This window comes from Lissotriton vulgaris, chromosome 7 (assembly GCF_964263255.1).
Source record: "Lissotriton vulgaris chromosome 7, aLisVul1.2, whole genome shotgun sequence".
Taxonomy (NCBI): domain Eukaryota; kingdom Metazoa; phylum Chordata; class Amphibia; order Caudata; family Salamandridae; genus Lissotriton; species Lissotriton vulgaris.
The window spans coordinates 413341180-413365801 of NC_141695.1; the positions used below are offsets into that span (position 1 = coordinate 413341180).

Sequence of the window (24622 nt, forward strand, 5' to 3'; positions counted from 1 at the left end):
GTATGAAACAAAAACTCGGAGAACATTTTAAAGATGACATTTTCAAAGGAACAGTTGCAGGGACTGCTGATGTTGTTACTTTTAAAAGTACAGCTGCTCATATATTGCAAGCGTACCAAAGTCATAGCCATGAAGATGTTGAAGTGGATCAAAACAATCTCCTTATGGCAGCTGCTGAAATAATAAGAAATGGTATTAAAGACATCCCTGTAGAACCAGAAATATATCCACCCATTGAAAACCTGAGTAGTGTTAACTATAATGTGAGCTATATTCCTGATTCGTTAAGGCTCCTATTATCAGTTTTTGTTACTGATAAAACCAACAGAGAGAGAAAAGAGGCTTCTATAGGACAGGCAATTATGCAAGCTGTGCGCCCACGAGTCTTAGTTGCACGGTTGCAGTTAGGGCTGGCAGTTCAATTACATGACAACACAAGCTCGAGACTCCATAAAGTTGCTACAAAAATCAGGCAGCTTCAAAGAAAGTGCTGCCGTATTCCAAACTTCACAAAAATCAACATAAGAAATTGAAAATGCTGGTCTTAATGCTATTATATTGTTGTATAGAGGAATAACAGGAGACAGCACACTACATGATATGAGACTTCGAACTTTCAACACAATCAACAATACATGTGAAACCAGAAGTCTTGCCTCCTTCAGAGGATGCCTGCACATTTCATTCGCTCAGAGTTTATCATCAGGTGCAGCAGTGTATGTCTATTCATATGGATCCAATACCGTGGGGATTTGAAGTGAAAGATGGAAGATTGGCACCCATTAAAATGAGTCAAGCATCAGCACCAGATCATTTATTAAAATTTGTGAAATGGGACTGTATCAAGAGTCAATGTGCGGCTCTGCAATGTATATGCAAAAGACAGGGAATAGTGTGCACAGATGCGTGCATGGATTGTCGAGGAATAAGCTGTTGTAATTCCATGGAAGTGGACATGGACGATGATTGAAATCATACTATTCCTATACTAAGGAGTGCTGTTTGAATTTATCTCTTTAACAATTTTCATTTGTCAGTTTCATATTGAGAAGTGCTATATTATCTAGCTGAAATTTGTCTATCCTTTTCAAATGTTGTTAAAAAAATTTAAATAAAAAATAATGTCAAAACTATGTTTGACATATTAACATATAATTATCGTTGTTTATTGTATTAATCCCAATTTGATATTATGGTCATCAGAAACAATTTTTGATGTTATTTTTTACTTTTCCGTCCCTAAAAACATATAAAATGATACCACACATGGGCATATAAACAGTTATATCTCAAATAATGGGCAGCCATTTTGAAAAATCCGCCATATTTGATTAACACGTCATGATAGAGTGGTAGACTTTTCACCATTGTTTTCTACGGAAAATTTTCAATAAGTATCCACTCACAGAAATTGTATTGTAATTAGTTCTAGGTAAGCCCATTTTATGAACTAATTTGACTAGACTAAGTCCTGGAGTTGGTACCTACTGGTACCATGCAAAAGAGATCCATTAAATTCAGTTAAACGCATTATCAAGGTGCTAGCAGAATAAAAATAGGAAAAATAAAATTGAGGCAGCCATATACTAAACATGCTGCCTATTGTAAAAGAAAACAGAACATTGGAGAGTAGCCAGAAGTTCTAAATAGATCTGAATCTTCTGTATAAGTTGTCAATATCTTACCATTAACCATATATATTCGTGAAGATGGAGAAGGAGAGAGGACATGGTGTAATCTGCTTGGTGCACTTCGCTGAGCTGATTCGACTAAAATAGACTTGAAAGGGACCTTTGAAATAGGAGTCGCTGAGGAATATGATTCATAATGTACCGAACTGAAAATGAATCACTAATTCTTACGGAGACTGGTCTGGTTGAGATTATGTTTGTTGCCAATTGCATAAAGGCAAAGCTCTGCTATCTCTTTTCTTGCTTAGCACATTGGAATGTTTGCTATCCTCCCTGCAGGTGCCATCGTAGGTGACAGTATGTTTTGCCATGCATTTTTTCCAAAACAACTGAAACAAGCAAGCCTGAAAATAAAGACTACTTATAAACATGCATCAGATCCTTACCTTCCCCTTTCAGGAAGGTCTCAAAAAACTGTTCAAATGTCCCAGGGTCTTTGTGGAAAATGGTCATTTTGGAAAAGTAGTAGAGAGAGACTAGGACATCTTTTGGGTCTCTCACAGTGTAAATAACCTAAACATGAGACACAATAACAGAGTTATGAGGACAAAAGTAACACCAATATCTTAAAAGCATAGCAATTTACATGTCAGACTTTCCCATTAGAAGTAAAATATATTGCACTTTTGCATTCTCTCTTGTTTCAAAATAGGGTTCAACAATAGTTTATTTGAATTCTTTGCAGTGGTAGGCCCTGGGCTCCAACATCCTGCTGCACAAATGATGTTTTTTTTTTTTATTCACATGGATTCTCTATACCATGGGTACTCACAAACTTTCTTTCGGGGGCCAAATTTACAGTGTGGTTTGTGTCCGAAGGCCGCACCGGTGGGGGCGGGGTCAGTGGGGAAGGGGGCGGGGCTAGAGCAAAAAAAACTGTGACCATGAGGTTGATCACAGGTCCCTGCAGCGGATGCCTTCGTCCACTGAGCCACCAGACCCTGCAAACACACATCTCTCTCTGTCTCTCTCTCTCTCTCTCTCTCTCTCTCTCTCTCTCTCTCTCTCTCTCTCTCTCTCTCTTTCTCTCTCTCTCTCTCTCTTCCTCCCTCTCTTTCTCCCTCTTCCTCCCTCTCTCTCCCTCCCTCTCTCTCCTTCCCTCTACCTCCATCCTTCTGTTGCCCTCTCTCTCCTTCCCTCTCCCTCATTTCCTCTGTCTCCCTCTCTATCTGTTTCCTTCTCCCTTACTCTATTTCCCTTTCACTCACTCTATTGCCCTCTCCCTCACTCCATTTCCCTCTCCCTAACTCTATTTCCCTTTCCCTCACTCTATTTCCCTCTCCCTCACTCTTTTTTCCCTCTCTCTCCTTCCCTTTCCCTGCTTCCCTCTGTCTCCCTCTTTCTCCTTCCCTCTCCCTCATTCACTCTGCCTCCCTCTCTTTCCTTCCCTCTCCCTCACTTTGAGGTCTCCCTCACTCTGAGGTCTCCCTAACTCTGAGGTCTCCCTCACTCTGAGGTCTCCCTCTCTCTCCTTCCCTCTCCCTCACTCTGAATTCTCCCTCTCTCTCCTTCCCTCCCCCTCACTCTGAGCTCTCCTTCTCTCTGAGGTCTCCTTCTCTCTCCTTCCCTCTCCCTCACTCTGAGGTCTCCCTCTCTCTCCTTCCCTCTCCCTCACTCTGAAGTCTCCCTCTCTCTCATTCCCTCCCCCTCACTCTGAGGTCTCCCTCTCTCTGAGGTCTCCCTCTCTCTCCTTCTGTCTCCCTTGCTCTGTCTCCCTCGCTCTCCCTCCCTCCCTCACTCTCCCTCTCTCCCTCGCTCTCCCTCCCTCTCCCTCCCTCTCTCTCGCTCTCCCTCGCTCCCTTGCTTGCCCTCCCTCCCTCGCTCTCTCTCCCTCGCTCTCCCTCCCTCGCTCTCCCTCCCTCCCTTGCTCTCCCTCCCTCCCTTGCTTTCCCTCCCTCCCGCTCTCCCTCGCTTGCTCTCCCTCCCTCCCTCGCTCCCCCTCACTTGCTTTCCCTCCCTCCCTCTCTCTCCCTCCCTTCCTCTCCCTCCCTCGCTCTCCATCCTCACCCTGCCTGTGTGTGCCTGGGCTTTGACAGCTTCCAGGTGCACACACATAGCCGCACCCAAGCATTTCACAGGTCTTTAAAAGACCATTGGCATGTTAATGAGACTTTGTTCACCTCTCAGCCCCCCTGCAGCCCCACTCTGACTATGGCGGGAATCACCCGGCCCCCACAAAGGAGCAGAGTCTGAGTCGCGCTCTGGTTGAAGACATCTTAATAAAAAAAAGAAAACTCGGGTACAATGTCTGCAAGGTCCACGGGCCGCCAGGTCAGGGTTGCAGGGCCGCCACCGGCTCGCGGGCCGTACTATGAGTATCCCTGCCCTGTACCATCAAATTGCAATTGAATGACTTACCATACCGCAAGCATGAACTACCTCCATTCAGAGGTGGATCCTCCATTAAGGCGGAGGAGCATCGCTCCACTGCTCTCTCAGCAAACATAAGTTATTATCATTTTATTTTTCCATGCTGAGCCAAGTCAAGGGCAGGATGGGGCCAGGCTCTGCTGACAGGGGGGAGGAGTGATGGGCACTGCTGCAAGTGTGCATGACAGTTTGGCTGGCTGTCTTAGGACAGCAAAACTGTCATGCACACTTAGACTCCTCGAACCCAAGCTGTGCTGCACCGGAAACAACCTTTACAACAAAGTCGTAACATCGCACTACCTTTATATAGCAGTCATTACATCGCAACATCCTTTACATAGCATGTCACTACAACGCAGCCATTACATTGCAAGTCATTACAATGAATACCATTAAAATGCATAGTATCCTTACACTACCCAACACTTACTGAAGAAACCCACAGCAGACTCCTCTGAACTTAAGAACTACCACCCCATCTCACTCCTCCCATTCCCGGCCAAAGTCATTGAGAAAGCCATCAATAGTCAGCTCGCCGCCTTCCTCGAATACAACAATTCCCTCGACCCCTCACAGTCCGGCTTCCGAGCCAAACACAGCACCGAAACCGCCCTCATCGCTGCTACAGACATCCGAACGCTACTGGACAACGGAGAAACAGTTGCCTCATCCTACTTGACCTCTCCGCCGCCTTCGACACAGTCTGTCATAGCACCCTCATACAACGCCTCATCAACGTAGGAATACAAGGAAAAGCTTTGGACTGGATCATCTCGTTCCTCGCTGGAAGAACCCAGAGAGTCCGCCTCCCCCCATTCTAATCAGAGGCCACCGAAGTCATCTGCGGCGTACCACAAGGATCATCGCTCAATCCCACCCTCTTCAATGTTTACATGAGTCCCCTCGCATCCATCGCGCGTCAACACAACCTCAACATCGTCTCCTACGCAGACGACACCCAGCTGATCCTCTCCCTCACCAAAGACCCAAACACAGCTAAAACCAATCTACACGAAGGAATGAAAGAAGTAGCCGAATAGATAACGAACAGCCGTTTAAAACTAAACTCGGACACAACGGAAGTCCTCATCTTAGGATCATCCCCCTCTGCCTGGGACGACTCATGGTGGCCACCGGCCCTGAGTGCAGCACCCATACCTACAGATCACGCACGTAACCTGGGCTTCATCCTAGACTCCTCCCTCTCGATGACCAAACAAGTCAACGCCGTCTCATCTTCATGCTTCAATATCCTACGCATGCTCAAAAAAATCTTCCGCTGGATCCCCACCGAAACAAGAAAGACAATCAACCACGCACTGGTCACTAGCCAACTGGATTATGGAAATACCATTTACGCCGGAACCACAGCGAAACTACAGAAAAAACTCCAACGCATCCAAAACGCTTCAGCCAGACTCATACTGGACATCCCCCGTCAAGCTCACATCTCCGGTCACCTGAAAGACCTCCACTGGCTCCCCGTCAACAAGAGAATAACGTTCCGTCTCCTCACCCACGCACACAAGGCCCTCTACGACCTAGGACCCAAATGCCTCAACACACGACTGTCCTTCTACACACCCACCCGCCAGCTTCAATCATCAGATCAAGCCCTCGCCGCAGTTCCGCGCATCCATAGATCCACCATGGGAGGAAGATCCTTCTCCTACTTAGCGGCCAGGACCTGGAATTCTCTCCCCACTTACCTCCGCCGTACACAGAACCACCTCTCCTTCAGAAAGCAGCTAAAAACCTGGCTATTCGATAAGTAATGCACCCACCCTCCCCCAAGCGCCTTGAGACCCTCTGGGTGAGTAGTGCGCTATATAAATTCTTGAACTTGAACTTGAACTTACCCAACTGTTGTACTCACTGGAGTTAGGATAGTAAGTATTACCCCAATACTATCCAACACTTACCTTAAATGCGATGTAATGGTATGCATTGTAATGGTATGCGTTGTAAAGGTATAATGTGATGTAATGGAATGCATTGTAAAGTTAGTTTCTGAAAATGCGATGTAATGACGTGCAATGTAAAAGAATGCGTTGTAAAGGATTTACTGCATTGTAAAGGCATTTTGTTGTAAATGTATGCTTTGTAACGTCATACATTCCTGCTGCACAGCTGGGTGGAGACCAAGCAGAGGCTCTTAGGCCCAAACTGAGTGTTAAACCAGCCTGCTCACACCAACACAGTTCTGCTCTCATGCATTACCAGCATGAGAAAAGATTCATGATTGACATAGGGGATTTGGAACCTTGCATGGACGATCGAGAGTTGAGAGGAAAGGTGCAGATGAGCAGGTAAGTGCTTTTTAATTTATTTATTTATTATTTACCCCCCTAATCAGCCCCTGATATCTCCATTCCTCCATCATCTGGTGGCATACTGCATTCTTCAACCAAAGGCATGCCTCCAGTCTTTTCTTCACTTTTCCCCAGACCCAAGTTTGGCCCCTCAATGTTGGTTTATTGCAGACCTCATGCCACCAAGGCCCCTCGCAGCGGGATGCCTGGCTTTCACCTTGGGGATGCCCAGTAATGGGTTATCTCACAGGGGAATACCAGGACGGGTTCCCTAAGCAAGCGCTGGGACGCTTTCGGGCAGCCATGCGCTCTACAAATCAAATTTCATTTAATTTCATTTAATTTCATGTTCTTTAAGCCCTTTCTTACCATGCTTATCTCATGTTAGTGAAGCAATCTGTGAGGTCTTAGTGTTGCAAATACCAAAATTACTGAATTACTGACTGAAATTATGAGCACTGTTTGTTTGCCTTAAACAATATTTATTGAAAAGCTGACTGCATTCAATTGATAAACAGCTATGAAAAAAAAGCAAATGCTAAATCTAAAGAGCCGCCCAGTAGGAGGACGTGGTGTACACAATCAGCACTCTTATTTCCTGTAAAGCGGTAGGAGATCTATGGACTCCACATAGAATGATATAAACTTGCAGCCCCATTAATGGCACTCCGCCTCCGGAGCATGGTCCTTGGAAACCTAAGTGGCTGATGTGCTGCAGGGAGATCAAAGAGTGGCTACTAAAATGGAGATCAACAAGGACAGCAAACCACCTGAGAAATGTGCCTCATACATGCGCATTTTGTTATTGAACATAGAAGATAAAATACTTGCCAAACTTCTGGCCACATGTTTGATCCAGTTGGTCCATCCGGATCAGTTCAGCTTCATGCCAGGTAGGAGCACAGTGCTTAAACTAAGTTACTTACATGGTGTCTTGGGTCGAGCGGTGCTGATCTGAGAGGACGCAATTATACTATCTCTGTATGTACACATGGCGTTCAACAGGATAGGGTAATCCTTTATATACGTTTATATATGCAGTGTTGAAAAAGTTTGGATTCAGCCCTTATTTCCTGTCCTTGATTTGGATCCTGTATTCTGATCCACTTGCCCAGGTGGCAGTAAATGGGTGTACATTGGCTTTCTTTTTGCTGCGACAGGGCACCAGGCAGGCTTGACCTCTTTCTCGCTTGATCTTTGCCCTGGTTCTGGAGCCACTGGCAGCATTGGCGAGAACCAATGCTATGATTAGAGAACTGGGATGGACCCTGGAGTGGGAAGATAGAATTTCCCTTAACACAGATATAATTCTGCTGACACCGTCGACTCCCTGGAAAGAATCATACAGGTGCTTACTATAACCACAGATATTCAGGCTATTGGCACAAGTCACTAATATATATACTCAGAGGTAGGACTCTATTGTTGCTGAATACCTGGGAGGCCCAACCCAAGGGGTGATGGGTGGCTTCAAATATTTGGGGATTTTTATCACACGCGATTCTGGGGTTTTAAATCCCCGTAATCTGGAGCCATTCCTGTGTAGGCTGAGAGAGGATATCGGACACTGTAGAGCCCTACCTTTGTCTCTTTTGAGGAGGGAGGCCATCTTCAAGATGAGGCCCTACCCCAATTCATGTATGCACTCCTGAACACATGACATATCCAGTCCCAGTGACCTATATCCAGACCATCAAGGGTCAGGTGCGCTGCCGTCTCTGTGATGGGTGTTCACAGATGATAGTCCTGCATAAGATGACTTTGGAGTTGGTCTGAAGTAGGAATAGCCCATCCTGACATAAAAAAGTACTACTGGGTGGCACAGTGACAGCTGTAAACCACTGGGTCCATTCCCCTAGAGGGGAACTGGCATATAGGATGGATAGGGAGAACATGAGGCTGGGTGGCCATCTTAGAGCCCTTTATGGAGGTCCTGGGGCTACGCCTACCCTTAACCCTACTGCATACCACACTTCACTGCATGGGGTTTAGAGGCAAAATTACACACGCCACCCCCTTATTTATTTATAGAGTTTTATGTAGCCCGGACTAGACACGATGATGGTATCAGAGCGCTTTACAAAAGTTACATTATCAGAAAAGTTGCACGCTGGGCGTGGCTTTAGAGCCTTCGGAAATGGCCGCTGTTCTTGGGAGCTCCGCCGAGACGTGAGGGTGTGGAGCGCCTCCAGGACTTGTTTCTTAGGTCCGGACCAGAATTTTCTCCTTTCCGGACGTCGGAACCTGAGCTGCTTCTAATGCGGTGAAAATCTGCTCTCATGGTGAACACAGCGGCTTTATTTTCTTCAAATTGTTATTACCCCTTAGCGTAACGTCACAGCCGCCATTTTGTTTTCGGCGTTCCCGCGGACTTTCGCTCTTTTCTGTGTGCGATGATTCTTTCTCTCAGGAATTTTTTTTCTCTTCATTGACTTTTAATATTGGGTACTTTTGACCTTTATATCACCACGTTGACTCTTTTATTTTGCTCTCTGCTGATTGACAGATTTTTTTCGTCTTTACCTCACATTTTGAGATTCTCCTCATAATTTTCCTGACGGACCTCTTTTCATACGTCTTTTCATGGCAACGTCTCGAAATAACTCTGGTGGGTCTCTACAATCTAAACAAGCTGGTTTGGAAGACTTTAATCCGTTCAATGTTGTCCAAGAATCTGTGGACGAATCTTATATGGAATCTCCTGTGTCTAAAGGTTCCACATCTTCCTCTAGCTCTCGCACCAGCTCGAAGCAAACTGCTAAAGCACTCTCATCGTCAACAACTGTCTCTGGCAAAAGAGTGAAAGTTAACCCGCCTTCTCCCACTAATTCTTCTTCCTCAATATCGATGGAGCTCCTTCTTGAGGAGATTCGTGCCCTTAAGCCACATATGGAGGAGACGAATGCCCGCCTACAAAATTTGGAGTCCTCATGGTCCCTTACTGAACAATGAGTTGGTGATTTGGAAAATCGTATGGACTCAGTTCAAGGTCTTGCTACCCAGGTCCCTCTCATGTCTAAGGAGATATCTCACCTCAAACAGCAGATTGAGCAATTGGAAAACCGTAATAGAAGCAACAACCTACGTATTTATGGTTTGGTTGAAGGTCTTGAAGGTCCGAACCCAATATCCTTTTTTCAAACTTTCTTGCCAACTCTTTTGGGTCTTCATGATACTCCTCCTTTGAATATTCAACGTGCTCACCGTCTTGGTTCAATTTTTCCGTCAGCTATGACCTCTTCAAAACCCAGAGGTGTTATCCTTTATTTTCTGGAACACGCGGAATTACTCAAAGTTCTTCATGCTGCGAAACAACGTTGAAAATTGATTTGGAATGGTTCTACTCTCTTTTTTGCCCAAGACTACGCTAAAGTCACTGAAGATCGTCAAAAAAGATTTTTGGAGATGAGGCCTGTACTGTGCAGTTTGAATGCTAGATATGGCTTGTTCCACCCTTGCCTCTTCAGAGTGAATTATAATAATAAGACGACCACGTATGAAGACCCTGCTCTACTTCAGAAATTTTTGGACAATTGCAATGCAGAATCCATGGAAGTTCCCCGACCATGATGACTTATTTTTTCTTCTGTGAAAATTTCGTTGTGTTTTATCATAGTTTCTTTCTCTCTGTTTGTATTGTGTGGTGATTATTTGTAATATTCTTATTGATTTTTCTTGTCTTTCATTGCAGTATGTGTTTTAATGCTCATCTTGTTCTTTTTCCCTCATATTTCTCTCTTTTAGGTAAGCTGTATTGTGGTCCCTCACCAATTTGTACCCCATATGTCTTTCCTGGCAGTTGTTCTTCTCCTCACGATCCCGTTTTGGAGTCTCCTGTTTAGCGTTCCGTTTCCCTTATGTGGCTCCACCACCCCTGTTTTCTCCGTTTTCTTGTGGTATGTCTTTTGTTGCATTATTTTTCCTTCACATATTGTTCTCTCTTTGCTTCCTTCTATTATGTTCTATTTTCTCTCTGTGTATTTTCTTCCCTTTCGTCTATTTTTCTGTATTTTTCTTCTGTCTCTTTTCTTTCTTCCCTTTCTCTTCCTTTGATTTTCCTTCCTTCTCAATTTTCTGCCTTTGCAGTCTTTTCTAATTTTTCTCATCAGTTTCTTTTTTCCTGCATGTTCACTATCTTTTCTTATCTATTTTGCTTATAATGTTTCTATTTACTTTGGATAAGTTGTTATTATATACTCATGTTATTATTTCATTGTTCTTGCATCTTTGATATTGTTCATATTTTATTTTAAATGTCGATTAATATAATTTCTCGGAATGTTAGAGGTCTGGGGTCTCCTATTAAGAGACAACGTGTTCTTTCTCATTTAGCTCATTTGAAAGCAGATATAGCTGTGTTACAGGAAATTCATGTTAAAGATGTTGAAATCCCTAAATTGCGGCGCAATTGGGTAGGCCATGTTTTTGCTTCCCCTGGTTGAGGTAAACGTAATGGGGTTGCAGTTTTATGCCATAAACGTTTGAATGTTCAGCTTGTATCCCAAAATTCTGATACTGAGGGTCGGTGGGTGGTTGTGTCTTTATTGGTTGATAAAATACCTCTTACCATTTTCAATATTTATGCTCCCACCGCTCCTGATAAGTTGTTTTGGCCCCAAATTCTTTCCTCCTCCATGCAATATACAGACGATTATTTTATTCTTGGTGGGGATTGCAACATGATTATGGACAAGTTTCTTGACAGGAAATCTTCCTCACGTTTTTCTTCCTCTCAGGCTCACACTCAATTTACAAACACTATTTCCCAAAGAGCTCCAGTTGATTCCTGGAGGCTTTGTAATCCTACTTTACAAGAGTACACATTTTTCTCTCCCGTTCACTCCTCTCAATCTAGAATTGACTATCTTTTTATTTCTAAAGCTTTGACCCAACACATTACTCACTCAGACATTGGTTCTATTCTAATTTCCGACCATTCTCCTGTATCACTAGGTCTTGATTTACTCCCTCCTGTTAAAGGTACACGACGATGGAGATTTAGCAATTCTCTCCTTTTAGACCCATCCTTTACTGCTGCTTTCCCAGATTTTGCTTCCCGCTTTTTTACTGAGAATGAGTCTCCCCACACTTCTCCTCATTTAATTTGGGACACTTTTAAAGCTGCCTCTAGGGACTTCATTATTTCATATGTTGCCAAGAAGCATTGTCTTGCTTCCAAATCTATATCCTCTTTACCATCTCAAATTAAACATCTTGAACATTCTTATTTTTCATCCAAATATCCTTCTGTTCTAACTCAACTCATTACCGCGAAAATTTCATTTAATAAATTATCTACCAATTCTGCCAACTTGGTTTTACTTAAATCTAGTGCCAAATTGTATTCTTCGCAAAATAAAGCAGGTAATGTTTTTGCTAATTATCTTAAAGTTAAAAAAGAGCGCACGAAAATTGATTCAGTCCTGTCTTCTTCTAATGTATCTTTACATAACGATGAAGATATTTTGGAAGAATTTTCGAAGTTTTATCAAAATTTTTATACTCCTGAATCTCCTCCCCTGCCTTCTCTTATTGACTCTTACCTTTCATCCATTCCTCCCCCTTCAGTGTCAGATGTTGATTTTTCGCCCCTAGATAAGGATATTCTTCCTAAAGACATATTAGAGGCAATCCAAGTTCTTGAAAGAGGCAAGGCTCCTGGTCCGGACGGATTTTCGATCGAATTCTATTCTCATTTTTCTTCTTTCCTAATACCTAAATTACATCAGTTATTTTCTTCCTTTATTTCCTCTCAGAGATCTGAAGGCTCGTTTCAAGAAGCATTAATTTGTCTTCTTCCCAAAGATAATAAGGATCCCACTCTTTGCAAAAACTATCGGCCTATTTCTATAATTAATTTACATTATAAAATGTTTGCAAAAATGTTAGCTTTACGTTTAGATAAAATCCTTCCTCAACTCATTGGTCGAGAACAATGTGGATTCATAAAGGGTCGTCATCTCTCGGACAACACTCGCCTTTTCTTTAATGTTCTCAGTAAATCCCCTTCCTTTCCCCGCTCTTTGGCTGCTATTGCACTGGATGCTGAGAAAGCTTTCGATAGAGTCAACTGGTCTTTTATGCTATCTACTTTATCTTGGTTTGGTTTTGGTCCTAAATTCATTTCCTATATATAGTTATTGTATTCTTTTCCTAGATCCTTTATTTTTGCTAACAGTCTAGTTTCTTCTTCCTTCCCTCTTCTTCGAGGTGTTCGGCAGGGTTGTCCTATTTCGCCTCTTCTTTTTATTTTAGCGTTAGAACCCTTTTTATCCCGGATTAGATTAAACAATGATATCTCTGGGTTTCCATACGGGGAAAATCAATTGAAGCTGTCTGCTTATGCGGATGATATTCTTTTATTTATTTCCCAACCTCAAACCTCTGTCCCAGCCTTTTTATCCGAAGTATCGTCCTATGCAGCTGTTTCAGGTTATAAGCTTAACGTTGATAAATGTGAAATTCTCCCTCTTAATAAATATTGTTTTCAGGCTGATTTTTTTATCTCATCTTTTCATTGGAACTCCTCTAAAATAAAGTACTTGGGTCTCTGGTTTACCCCTTCTATTAAAGACACCGTTGCCTTAAATATTAAAAATTTGCTGACTACTTTAACAGATTCCACTACTAGATGGCATCCTTTATTTCTCTCCTGGTGGGGTAGATTAGACTCCATTAAAATGATGTTGGTTCTGGTAATTTTATTTTTTCTTTCTAATCTTCCCATTATTCTTCCTAAATCTTGGTATAAATCCATTTACTCTATTCTTTCAAAATTCTTATGGCAAAATAAAAAAGCTAGGGTGTCCTTTGCCAAACTCAAACGTCCTAAATGTTTAGGTGGAGTTAACTTCCCGGATTATTCTTCTTATAATACTTCCTTTTTTCTTTCTCATTCTGTTTCCTTTCTATTACATTCTTCTGCTGATGTTTCCTCTTTTCCTTTATGGGTTACAGTTGAATCTTCTTTCTTTTATCCCTTTACTTTTAAGGAATTTGTCTCCTTACAGCATAATCCACCGAAATTATCTCTTCCTATTCTTAAAAATTTTAGGAACATCTTCCTTCCTCTTTTTCTCAATGGTCTTGATGACCGTGATCATTTTTTACAATCCTCCATTTGGTATAATCCTGTGATTAAGATCAACAATAGAATGATCTTCTGGAGTGATTGGCATTCTCTTGGTCTCTTTTGGGTTCATCAATTCTTTCAGGATGGCACCTGTCTTCCTTTCCTCTCTCCAATCCCGTTTCTCTCTTCCTGATTCTTTCCTTCCCAAATATAACCAATTGTGTGTGGCTCTTCAATCTAGTTATAACTCTTTCTCTGCTTCTCTTCCTCCTCCTTCATTGTCTTCTTCTCTTACTATTCCCTTTCTCATATCTTCTTCTTCAGCCTCTCAAATATATACAAAATTACAGAATGTTTCTCCTCTCCGTGATAAATTCAAAACTGAACTTGCTTGGGAATCTGATTTGAATGTTTCTTTCAATATCCCTTTATGGCATGATATATGGAATAAATTACGGAAGTCCTCCAGAGCAGCTAATACTACTCAAACACTATTTTTTGTTTACAACAGACTTCTTATCACTCCCTCCAAATTACATGCTATTGATTCATCTATCTCCTCATCCTGTTGGTCCTGTCCTCATACATCTGCTAATCTCAAACACATGCTTTTTACATGCCCTTTGATTCATCTTTTTTGGTCCAAAGTTTGGCAACAAATCAATTCGATTTTTTCTACTCACTTTCCGTTTTCCCTTTCCCACATTTTTCTAGGCAGTTCAGCTGATATATGGTCCTCCCACACCTCCAATGTTTCCATTATTGATCTTCTTTTAGCAGAAGCTTTTCAACAGATCACTAAGTCATGGAAGAATGCTGCAAACGTCTCTTTTCAAGCTTGGTGGTATGGTATTTGCTACAATCATAGACTTGACAGAGCATATGTATATCCTGTTCAACTTGCCATCAAACGAGATTTATTATGGTTGCCAGTTAATTGAATGTATCTGCTAAATCTCACCCATTACATACCCCCTCTCGTGAAGAAGTTTCTAAACCCCCATGATGTGGTTATATTCTCCAGTTTCATATATTACATGAATATTTTCTATTTATTATGTAACAGCTTATGTCGAATTTCTATTTATTTTATATTCTTACTGCATTTTTATTAGAATTTTGTTCTGTGATTTCTTCTTCTTTCGCTCCTCCCTCTTTTTCTTTTTACCCCTTCCTCTCTTTCTTTCCCCTTTTCTTTCTTTTCTTTTTTCTCTTCTTTTCTTTTTCCCTTTATATTGTAATTTCATTATTGCTTTCACAAGTTTCAAGTTTATTTTATTTATGTTTTGGAACTCATAACAGAGGTCCATATAAATCATCAAACATTGATATTTGAGCCATTTTCAACAATATACAAAGAACAAATCTAATATATTTCCATAAAGCTTTTAAAAAAGTTAAAAATTGCACAACAAAACCTCTCATTTGGCGGATTACAGATAGCATCCAAAAAAGCAGAAGCGGAAGCAATATTTAGCCTTAAACAAGTAGGTCTCAACCATTTGAGGCGGTGTTGTTTTAAGGCCGGACAATCAAATAACACATGATTAACATCCTGTTTAAATTTGTTGCAGAGATTACACATTACTGATGAGCCATACCATTTTGACAGTAAAATATTTAAAGGGAGTAGGTCCTGCCTCAGGAGAAACAAAAATCGACGTACCCCATGGGGAAGATTCCAGGAAACATAAGGTTGAGGAATCCTAATTTGATAATGATTAATGACTGATAGCGGACCTCTTTTTGCCGTGAGGGCCTCTTTATCTAGATCAAAACTTAGATTCCATGAGGCCAATTTTAGAGTCAGTTTTAACTGGTAAGTAGATAGCGAAAAAAGTGTCAATTCGTCTAATTTCAATAGTTTAACTGCTAGTCTAAAATTCTTTACAATAGAGGTTGGCTCTTTTAGGGGTCTGACAACTTCTTTTTGAATCAAATATCTTAAGGTACCAGGTTCACCATTCGCCAAGCTGGAGACCCACCGTACTACCCCAGCAAGGCCCTGGACCCAAGCACTTCGTATACCGAATTCCAACCTAAAAGCCGCTATATTTCACGCAGTATTAACCATACACAATTTCCATAGAATTTTTCCCTCTGTGGTGTTCAGAAAGCCCCATTTCACCACTTCGAGTAATTCTATGCCATATAGTAAGGAGGACAGGACTTTAGCTCTAAAAACCTCCAATAGGTAGGCAAAATGCCTCTGGCCAGTAGATCTATAGAGGGTATTTAATCCCCTCTCATGAGACATTGCCTTCCGAACATTGTTGGCTATATGGGCCTTATCACTTAGTGTGCTAGAAATTATTTTCCCCAAAAAAGTATAGGATTGGACAACTTCCAATCCAAGGCCCCCTATATTCCAGAAAAAACTCCCATATTTTCGTTTTTTCCTTCCTACTAGACACATAACTTTACTCTTGGATACATTTATCCTTAAATGATGTGTTTCTGCAAATCCGTGGAGAGCTTGCAGCCGATTGTTCAGTCCAGTGGGGGTCAAATCCAAAATTAGTATGTCATCTGCATATAACAGACATACTATTGGTTTGCCCCCCAAAGTTGGGGCAATACCAACACTTGATGATAGAGTTTGTGGAAGATCAGATAGGTATAAGGAAAACAATAGTGGTGCCAACAGACAACCTTGTTTTAGCCCATTGGCAGACGGGATAGCTTGGGAGAGGCCCCTTTCCCCTCCCAAAAGCACTTTGCACCATGTGTCAGAGTGGAGCTCCCAGACCAAGTCTAAGAGCTCAGATGGTATGCCCAGATCCGATAGCTTTCTCCACAGCAGAGGACGATCCACCTTGTCAAAGGCTGTGGAGAAATCTATGAATCCTGCATATATTCTCCCTCCCCGGAGTTTGATGTATTTCTCCGAAAACACTTGTAGAGCGGAAAAATTGTCCATGGTGCCATGCTTTTTTCGAAACCCCGTCTGCTCAAGCGGCAATACATTGTTCTCGGCTACCCAGTCATTAATTAATTGCAAAAGACATCTAGCAAAAATGTTGCCGATGACATTGAGGAGGGCAATCTGTCGATAGTTTTGGGGTACATTTCTGTCTCCCTTCTTATACAGGGGGACCAGAATGCTGCCCTTCCAGGAAGGAGGAATTACGGCATGCAAAAAACAAAATTTAAACCCCGGGAAGAGGATCTTGCTCGATATAACACTATTCTGTTTTAGTACAGAAATGGGGAGCTCTTCGGGACCCATTGCTCCAGATGAACGCATACCCTTGATGGCTAATTCAATAGTTTTTTCAGAGGGTCGAACAAGGCTGGAATTGTTCTCTTTTTTTCTAATCTGAGCAACTTCCATTCCATTTCTGGCATACAAGTTCGAAATGTATTCTACCCATTTTTGTTCTTCAATCGGTACAAGTAGGGATCTGGATCTAAGACCACAACCTTCCCCAATCAGAGACCAGAATAGTCTAGGTTGGCCGTTGAAGACACCTCCCGCAGTTTAATCCATACCAAATCCTCACTTCCCTATTTAGCTTAATTTTCATCCTTTTCCTCCTTCTTTTTAATAGCGCCAATCTATGATGTCTTAAAGGGCAATGTCTCATTATTGCTTTGACCTGATTGCTATTCTTTTTGCATTAAGAGTATTATAATTTTATGTATTGCAATCTATATTTCAATAAACTCCTTTTGAAACTTAAAAAAAGAAAAGTTGCACGCTAGTCACAATGAGTATCTAAGAAGAGATCGTATATGTTGTTAATTTTTGTTGAAGGTCATGATTGTGTTAGTCATTCTCTATTAGAGGTCAGCGCTGCTCTTGGTTGATGAGTAGCCTCTGGTTGGTATCTACTTGCATCAGGGCTGGGATTAGGAGAGCGTTTTATTCATCAGAAGTAGTTTGACTTCATTTTCTGAATGAGGTGGTGGAGGGGTTCACTCTGATTGCTAGGTGCGGGGTGTTCCATATCCTGTGTGCTGGGCCAGAGAAGGTGTGTGTGTAGGTTTTCTTTTTCCGAAATGTTTGTTCTTTCAATAGCAAGGTGTTGGTGCTTCTCAGAGTTCTGCTATTGCCTGCTAATTTGAGTATATTGGCTAGATACTTTGGTGTATTGAGGTGCAGGGCTTTGTGCGTCATGCATACAATCTTTAGCTGCACTCTTGCCTCATAAGGAAGCCAATTCAGTTCCTTTAGATCCGGGGTGATGTAGTTGTTCTTTCTGTTCTGGAGCCAGTGACGAGTCTTGCTGCCGCGTTTAGTGAGGCTCTTAAAGGAACCAGACTGAATCTCGGCAAGCCACATCAGGTTGTATTCCCATAGTCTATTATGGGTAGAACTAGAGATTGAACAGCTGTTTTTAGGTCATTGTCATTGAGGAAGGGTTTTAGTTTTCTGATAATACTCATATGAAAGTTGGCTCCTCTGGTGGCTGTGCTGATATGTTCCCTCATGTTGAGATTCTTGTCTAGTATTATTCCCAGTGATCTTGTGGAATCGATAAAGTGAGGTTTGCAATTGAGGGCTGTTAGATGTTTCTTCCAATTTACTATGTCACCTCGTCCTTTTAGTGTGGAGATTAGGAGAAAGTCAATTTGGAGCGCATTGAGTTTGAGGTGGTTTTTGGTTAGCCAGGTGTGTTTGTTTTGTAAAGTTGTGTCGAGGAGTCGGATGTCATCCGGCAGTGATATATTTTTTTATTTTTTATTTTTTATTAGTCCTCATCGAGCAAATAGTCTTAAGGTAAGAAGGAGTCAAAGGCCACCAGTGTTCTTTCAGAGCTTTGAAGTGGAGGGCCCGAATTTGTCCTGAAAGACATTTTTTTTCTTGCCTTGTCCTTTTTTGGAGCCTTCTTTTGTCCGAACCAAAAGGCACACAATTTTCAGCAGGGAGGGAGCTAGTCATTATGACTATTCTGGTCAAGTGGTTAGCTTGAAATCGTTGTTTCATTTGCCGTAATCATTGGACCATCTGATTTATTGCATATCATATTTTAACTGCGGTGATTTTATAGCGACCTGTCTTGACTTTTCTATATTGATCTTTATAAATACAAGTTAAAAAAAGTATGTAATAAAGTAACCCAGTGCAATTGAACATCCAGCTGTGCTACAGTGAAAATAACTTTTCAGGCGTCTTCACATTTAGTATATATTCAACATCAAATTCCTGCATGTCCTACTTTGATATACCATGCACTTTCCTCCAAGGTTAGTAAGACTCATGTAGGATTGACATATAAATATTTAAAAGAAAGGCTTTGCCTTGGGATTACTTTGATTGGCCGAACTTTCTGTTTAATACTGCAACAGCCAGGCTACAAATAGTAGACCTGTAATCATGTTTGGACTGTCAAAATAGGGCAGCGGCCTTCAATCTGTGGGGCGCGACCCCCAGGGGGGTCGTGGAGTCATTGGAAGGGGGTCGCAGATTCTGCAGAGTGCAGTTCCTGGCATTGGGCTGAGGGTGCTCACGGCGGAGGCCTAATTCACACAGGTGTGTGAAAAACATCAACGCCTCATTAACAAGTAAAAGGTCTTTTAAAGACCTGTCAAGTACTTGGGTGTGACTGTGTGTGTGTCCCTGAAGCGGTTATAGCCGGACTCACATACACGAGATGGGGGGAGCTGGGGGGGGGGGGGAGAGTGGCTGTAGTGTAGCCCTTTGAGTTCAATGGATGTTGCGCACCTGGAGCTGTGAGTCCCGTGACACGTCCCCCGCCCCCAGCAGGGAGGCACACAGATGCCCTCCTATGAGCGGGAAAGAAGAGGGAAGACGACGCAGAGAGATACTGATCCCCCCTCCCCATGAAAGAGGCACAGAAAAGGTGGGTGGATGAATGATGAGTGAGTGGATGGATGAATGAAAGGGTGGATGGATGAATGATGGATGGAAGGATGGAAGGATGAAAGGGTGGATGGATGAAGGATAGATTGGTGAAGGATAGATGTATGGATGGAAGAATGAAAGGGTGGACGTATGAAGGATGGATGGATGGAAGGGTGGATGGATGGATGAGTGATGGATGGATGGATGGATGTGTGAAAAGGTGGGGGGATGAATGATGGGTAGATGGATGGATGAAAGGGTGGGTGGATGGATGGATGAAAGGGTGGATAGGTGAAGGATGGATGTATGGATGGGAGGATGAAAGGGTGGATGGATGGATGAAGGATGGATTTATGGATGGGAAGATGAAAGGGTGGATGGATGTATGAATGGATAAAAGGTTGAATGGATGAATGATGGATGGAAGAATGAAAGTGTGGATGGATGAAGGATGGATGGATGTATGGATGGAAGGATGAAAGGGTGGATGGATGGATGTGTGAAAGTGTGGGTGGATGAATGATGGAGGGATGTGATGAGGTCTAACAGGCGCATTTATGGTTGTCAAAAGTTGATGATGAGGAGTACCAGTTTGTAGAAACTTTTGTCGGAAGGGGGTCCTTACGCCTAAAAAGGTTTTACGAGGGGGTCTCGGCATCAAAAAGTTTGAAGACCTCTGAAATAGGGGGTGATGCAATGGGTGCTGTAGTCCACTACTGATTTAACGTACAAACCCTGGGTACACATCTTACTATATACTAGAGACTTATAGGTAAGTTAGATATGCCAGTCAGGGGTATGCCAGTTTCGACATGTAGAAAGGGGGAGCACAGGAAAGTTATCAGTTGTTAGCAGGGGTAAAGTGCAGTTCAATACTCAACAGAAATATGAGATACAGCAAATGGCGAAAAACCCAAAGTGACCCTGAAGAAAGGGCAACTTTCCTACAGTCCTAATGAAAGAATTGAATTACACATTTCAGGGAACGTCTAGGAGAGACTAAGGCAAATATCATAACATCTGCAAGGACATTGAAGATGAAAAAACAAATTACAAAAAATCAAGGACTGTTATTGAAAGGATTGATAAAATCTAAAAGATGCTTCATCCATGAGATAGTATCTGTAAATACAACAATGGATATATTCCAGCTCATCTAATGAAAACCAAATAGAGGTAGAAATAGTAAATTGAAGACCTGCAAAGTGGGTATGTCAACATTTGAGGTATCCTAGAGGACATTAGTTTCACACAAGAACCTCTATTAATGAAAAATAAGTCAGGACAACCCTGAGGTCACTGCCAAGAAGAACACAGCAGGAGTTGGTGGTATTCCAACAGAAATATTGCAAGCCACAGTAGATGTTTAAATCAAAGTTTTCACCAATTGGGGCAGCAGACTTGCAAAACAATGCAATGACCAATGGATTGGAAGAGATCAGTCTATGTTCAGAAATCAAAGATAGGAGATCTCATGGAACTGTGAAAACTAATGTACAATTACTTAATTTCACATGGCAACAATATAAAGCTCAGAATATTTAAACATAGATTAGAGTTCTATATGGAAGGAAAATTAGCAGATGTGCAAGCTGGAATAAGGGAAAGAAAGGCTGGAGAAAGAAACATAATTGCTGACGTCTGCGGGATAGTTAAAAAACCAAAGAGTATCTATATGAAATTAACTCAGCATGATCGTTGCAGTCTAAATCAAAGCCCTTGTTTTGCCTATGTCAGTTTGGGGACAAATCCATACAGAAACAGATTTTGCCAGACCATCCAAGTGATCTCATGCAAAATCTATACCTTAGACAAAAAGGCACAGTTTTTTTGCATTTTTATGTAGCGTGAACTTGACCCAAAGATATCAGAGCACTTTACTTGAGCACCAGTTGCATTACAGACAGACACATTCATTTTTAGGCAAGAAGAGATTAAGTGATTTGATGGACACTAAGAAACTGCATCTTTGGATTCTTGTAGGGGCGTACAAAAGCCTTTCCAACTAGCCGGGTGTATTTGAAACACAGCTTATTTCAGAATTGTGGGCCTTTCCCTTTTTCAAGACATGGGTTTTTGGTGCTACCTAGCCTATGAGGGTTGTGGTTGCACATTAAAGGCTAAATATGAATATATAATGCAACAGCGGCTCTATTCGTTTTTCTCCTGCTGTCTATTAGGGGCCTCTAAGAGTCCATCAGGAGCTGCCAATAAATTTGCATCTTAGCTATTACCGGCATACTAGTGAATTTCCACGAGCAAATCTTAAAGTAAGTGTATACTGTAGTGATTAAATACATCCAGATACCAAATTCTGGGAGTCTGTTACCGTATTCTGTTCTTATTATAGCCTTAAGAACTTACTTGGATTCTGAAGTGACATGTATATTGTAATAAGGTGTATGCAGTCTAGTCTTTGTTGGGTGGAGTTAGGGGGCTACAGGAAGAGGAGGAGCGGGGACAGGAAAGGGGCAATTAGAGTAGGGACTAGGAGAAGGAAGGTTGCATGTAATAAAGCTCCGTGAAATGATAATTAGTGTCGGCCTGTTTGTTACATGGACGACGTGACATATATCAGGCACATTTATTGGCAAACTATGGTCTTCCAACAGCCCAACCATAAAAAATAAAAAAATTGTTTAGAGGGCAGTTTGAGATATTCTTTTCATTACCAAGTCTTCACTTTCTGAACTACATTCACGAATCAGGTGAAATCTCTCATCCCCATCTTGGATGCACAATCACTTTTTGCGGTTCTGGGTCTTTTAGTAGAATCTTGTTTTCTCTTTTCTGCAGAATGAAACAAACCATAATCACAGCTGTATTTTTCTTTAAAACAAACACTATTACTTCTTGTTGCACGGTGCTTTTGGGCCTTTTTTCTTCACTATGAAATTCTTATCTACAAGTCCATTGGCCTTATATTTCTAAGAAATGTGATAAAAGAAGAGGTTGAAAATAGTTTATTTATGCCTATATTACTTTTTTACAGCCTTGAGGATGTCACTGGGTGTGACAAACCACGTGTAGGCTATTTCCGTGTTTGGTGACAAGGACCGACTCATGTCTCTACTTCTCAAGGAATGTCTTTCCATCTGTACTTGTTCTAAAACTGTGGTGCATTCAGTCCTGTCGAAAATTGTTATAGAGATGCTTTTCTAAATCCTTGTACAGAATAAATTGAAGAATTTTTGTATGAATACATCTCTGGTGTTTCCCTGTGATACAGTCGACCTCTGTCCTATTGGATCTAACTTATCAAGGTCACACATTTATAACTTAAAGTTCAGGAGTGCAAGTGTATTTTTTACTGTATATACTAAAGTATTCACAAGAGGTCTTGAATGCTCAACCTAAATATTGTTAGTCAAGCAAAGCAGAAAGGTGTGAATAAACAAGGCATTTTAGCACATTAGAGAATGATGGAAGACATACATTAGGCAGAAGTTGATAGGGAGGAATCATAAATCACGGGTTTATTTATCGGAAGGACCAGGAAAATGGAAAGGGGCGACCAATTCGGTCCCCCCGAACGTATGGTAGGGTACCCTGATCCTCCCGGGAAACCATTTTGGGCGGGGGCGTGTCTCGGCTGGTATGCCCGAAGCGGCGTAGCCGGGGCGCGCCTTTTCCCGCCCAAGAGGGGTTGTCCTAGACACCTACACCGTTGGCCACGCCCTGGAGGCGGGCCGAAGGAGGGTACACGCCCTCCCGAGGAAGAATAAAAGAGCAACAATCCTAAGAAACATCCTCTTGTTCCTGTGCTTGGAAGCTGCACCTCCTCGTTGCACGTGAGCCCTCGACGGAACAAGGAGCCAATTTTGAGAACTTGTAATTTTTGTGCTTCTCTTTCAGCGATTCCGAATCTTTGGATCCAGGACCTCGTCGAGCAGCAAGTTTCGAATAGCCGACGACAATGCCTGGCAAAAAGGTCGGAAAGAAGGTTGGAACCGAACAGATGCTTCGCATGCTGGTGAAGGACATGGCGAACATGAAGAAACAGATGGCGGCAATGAATAATACGGGCAGACCGAAGAAGGTCATCGGACCAGCATTGCCGGGAGTAGTCCCCGCAGGGAGAGGTAAAAGGGCCAGGAATAGGGCGGCAGGGGGGGAAGCCCCAGTTCCCGAGTCACCCCCGGCAAGCCCGGTTAGTCCAGTAGAGGCCCCCGTTCCGACCCCGGACGCGGGACAACCGATCCCCGTTGTAGTTACGCCCAATAATGAGGGGGATATGCCTCCGGAGTTGGCCGCCCAATTGGCAGCATGGCTGGGGAGAAATACAGAGGGCACTACGGCGCCAGGAGACACGGCCGAAGAGGCCAGGTTACTAATGAAGCAGTTGCGGCAATCGAGAGATGCTGCGAAGGCGAATCTCCCTATTGTTTCCCCTCAGGTTCCCTCGGAACGACCGGCGTCTGGCGTTAGAGCATCAGCAGGATCAGCTACCGATTCAGGTAAGCAGCCGTTGCCGATGGCGGGGGAGGGATCGTTACCCTCGAGGCGGGAAAGGGTGGTCCAACATATCCCGCTGGCCACGAAAGAAATGATTTGGGCTGATAAATATGTGAATATGTTTTCTCTCTTAACTGACCACCATGAGATAGAGCATGTCAAGAGTCAGGAGGACTTGTTGCACCCGAGCGTATGGCGCGCAAAAATGGTGGCATTCAGGGTGGATGAGACAATTTCTAATTGGGGCAGGGCATTTGCAATGTTCACTGCGATCATGGGGGAGCGTAGGCCAGAGGTGTTGACTGAATTGGCCTGCTACCAGACACGTATAATGGGTTTCTATGAGACATATGAAGGCAATCAATGGTTGGGTTACGATAATAAGTTTCGTAAGGCCAAGGAGCACGACTCATCTCTGACGTGGGATTGTTTCGACTCCATCTCGTGGCAGAAGCAGCTCATGCCGGGCACGACGAAGTCGTCTTCGCTTGGCGGGAATGGGGCAGAGCCCGCCCGCCATTATTCGGCGGCGCCCTTTCGAGCAGGCACCAATAGTGACCAACAATCAAGGAATGGTGGGAATTCGGGTAGGAAAGGGGTCTGTTGGAGCTTCAACAGAGGCAAATGCACGAGGCCACAAGGGACATGTAAGTTCAGGCATGAGTGTGCGAGGTGCGGACAATCTTCACACCCTGAGAGTTCGTGCAGAGCCAAGAATGGTGATACAGGGGGTAGAGGAGGGACCAAACAGGTCTAACATCGACTGAGGGGCACCACTACCTACCCCCGTAGACATCATGGCAATGATCCCTTGGCTGAATGAGTACCCTGATCATGTCTCCGCTGGGGTGTTGCGAGACGGTTTCTCGTATGGTTTCCACATCCCGGCGGGGGATTTTCGGGGGCAGTCTCA

At 42.8% G+C, this 24622-nt stretch overlaps 1 protein-coding gene across 2 annotated transcripts in view; it reads right to left on the minus strand.

The window, feature by feature from the left end:
• Positions 1 to 24622, minus strand: part of LOC147701763 (sulfotransferase 2B1-like) — a 524091-nt gene that overhangs the window by 320525 nt on the left and 178944 nt on the right. For both annotated transcript variants that reach the window (XM_086930379.1, XM_086930378.1), the window contains exon 4: positions 2078 to 2204. In XM_086930379.1, coding sequence (XP_086786505.1) covers positions 2078 to 2204 — 127 coding nt within the window. The remainder of the gene's footprint in view (positions 1 to 2077; positions 2205 to 24622) is intronic.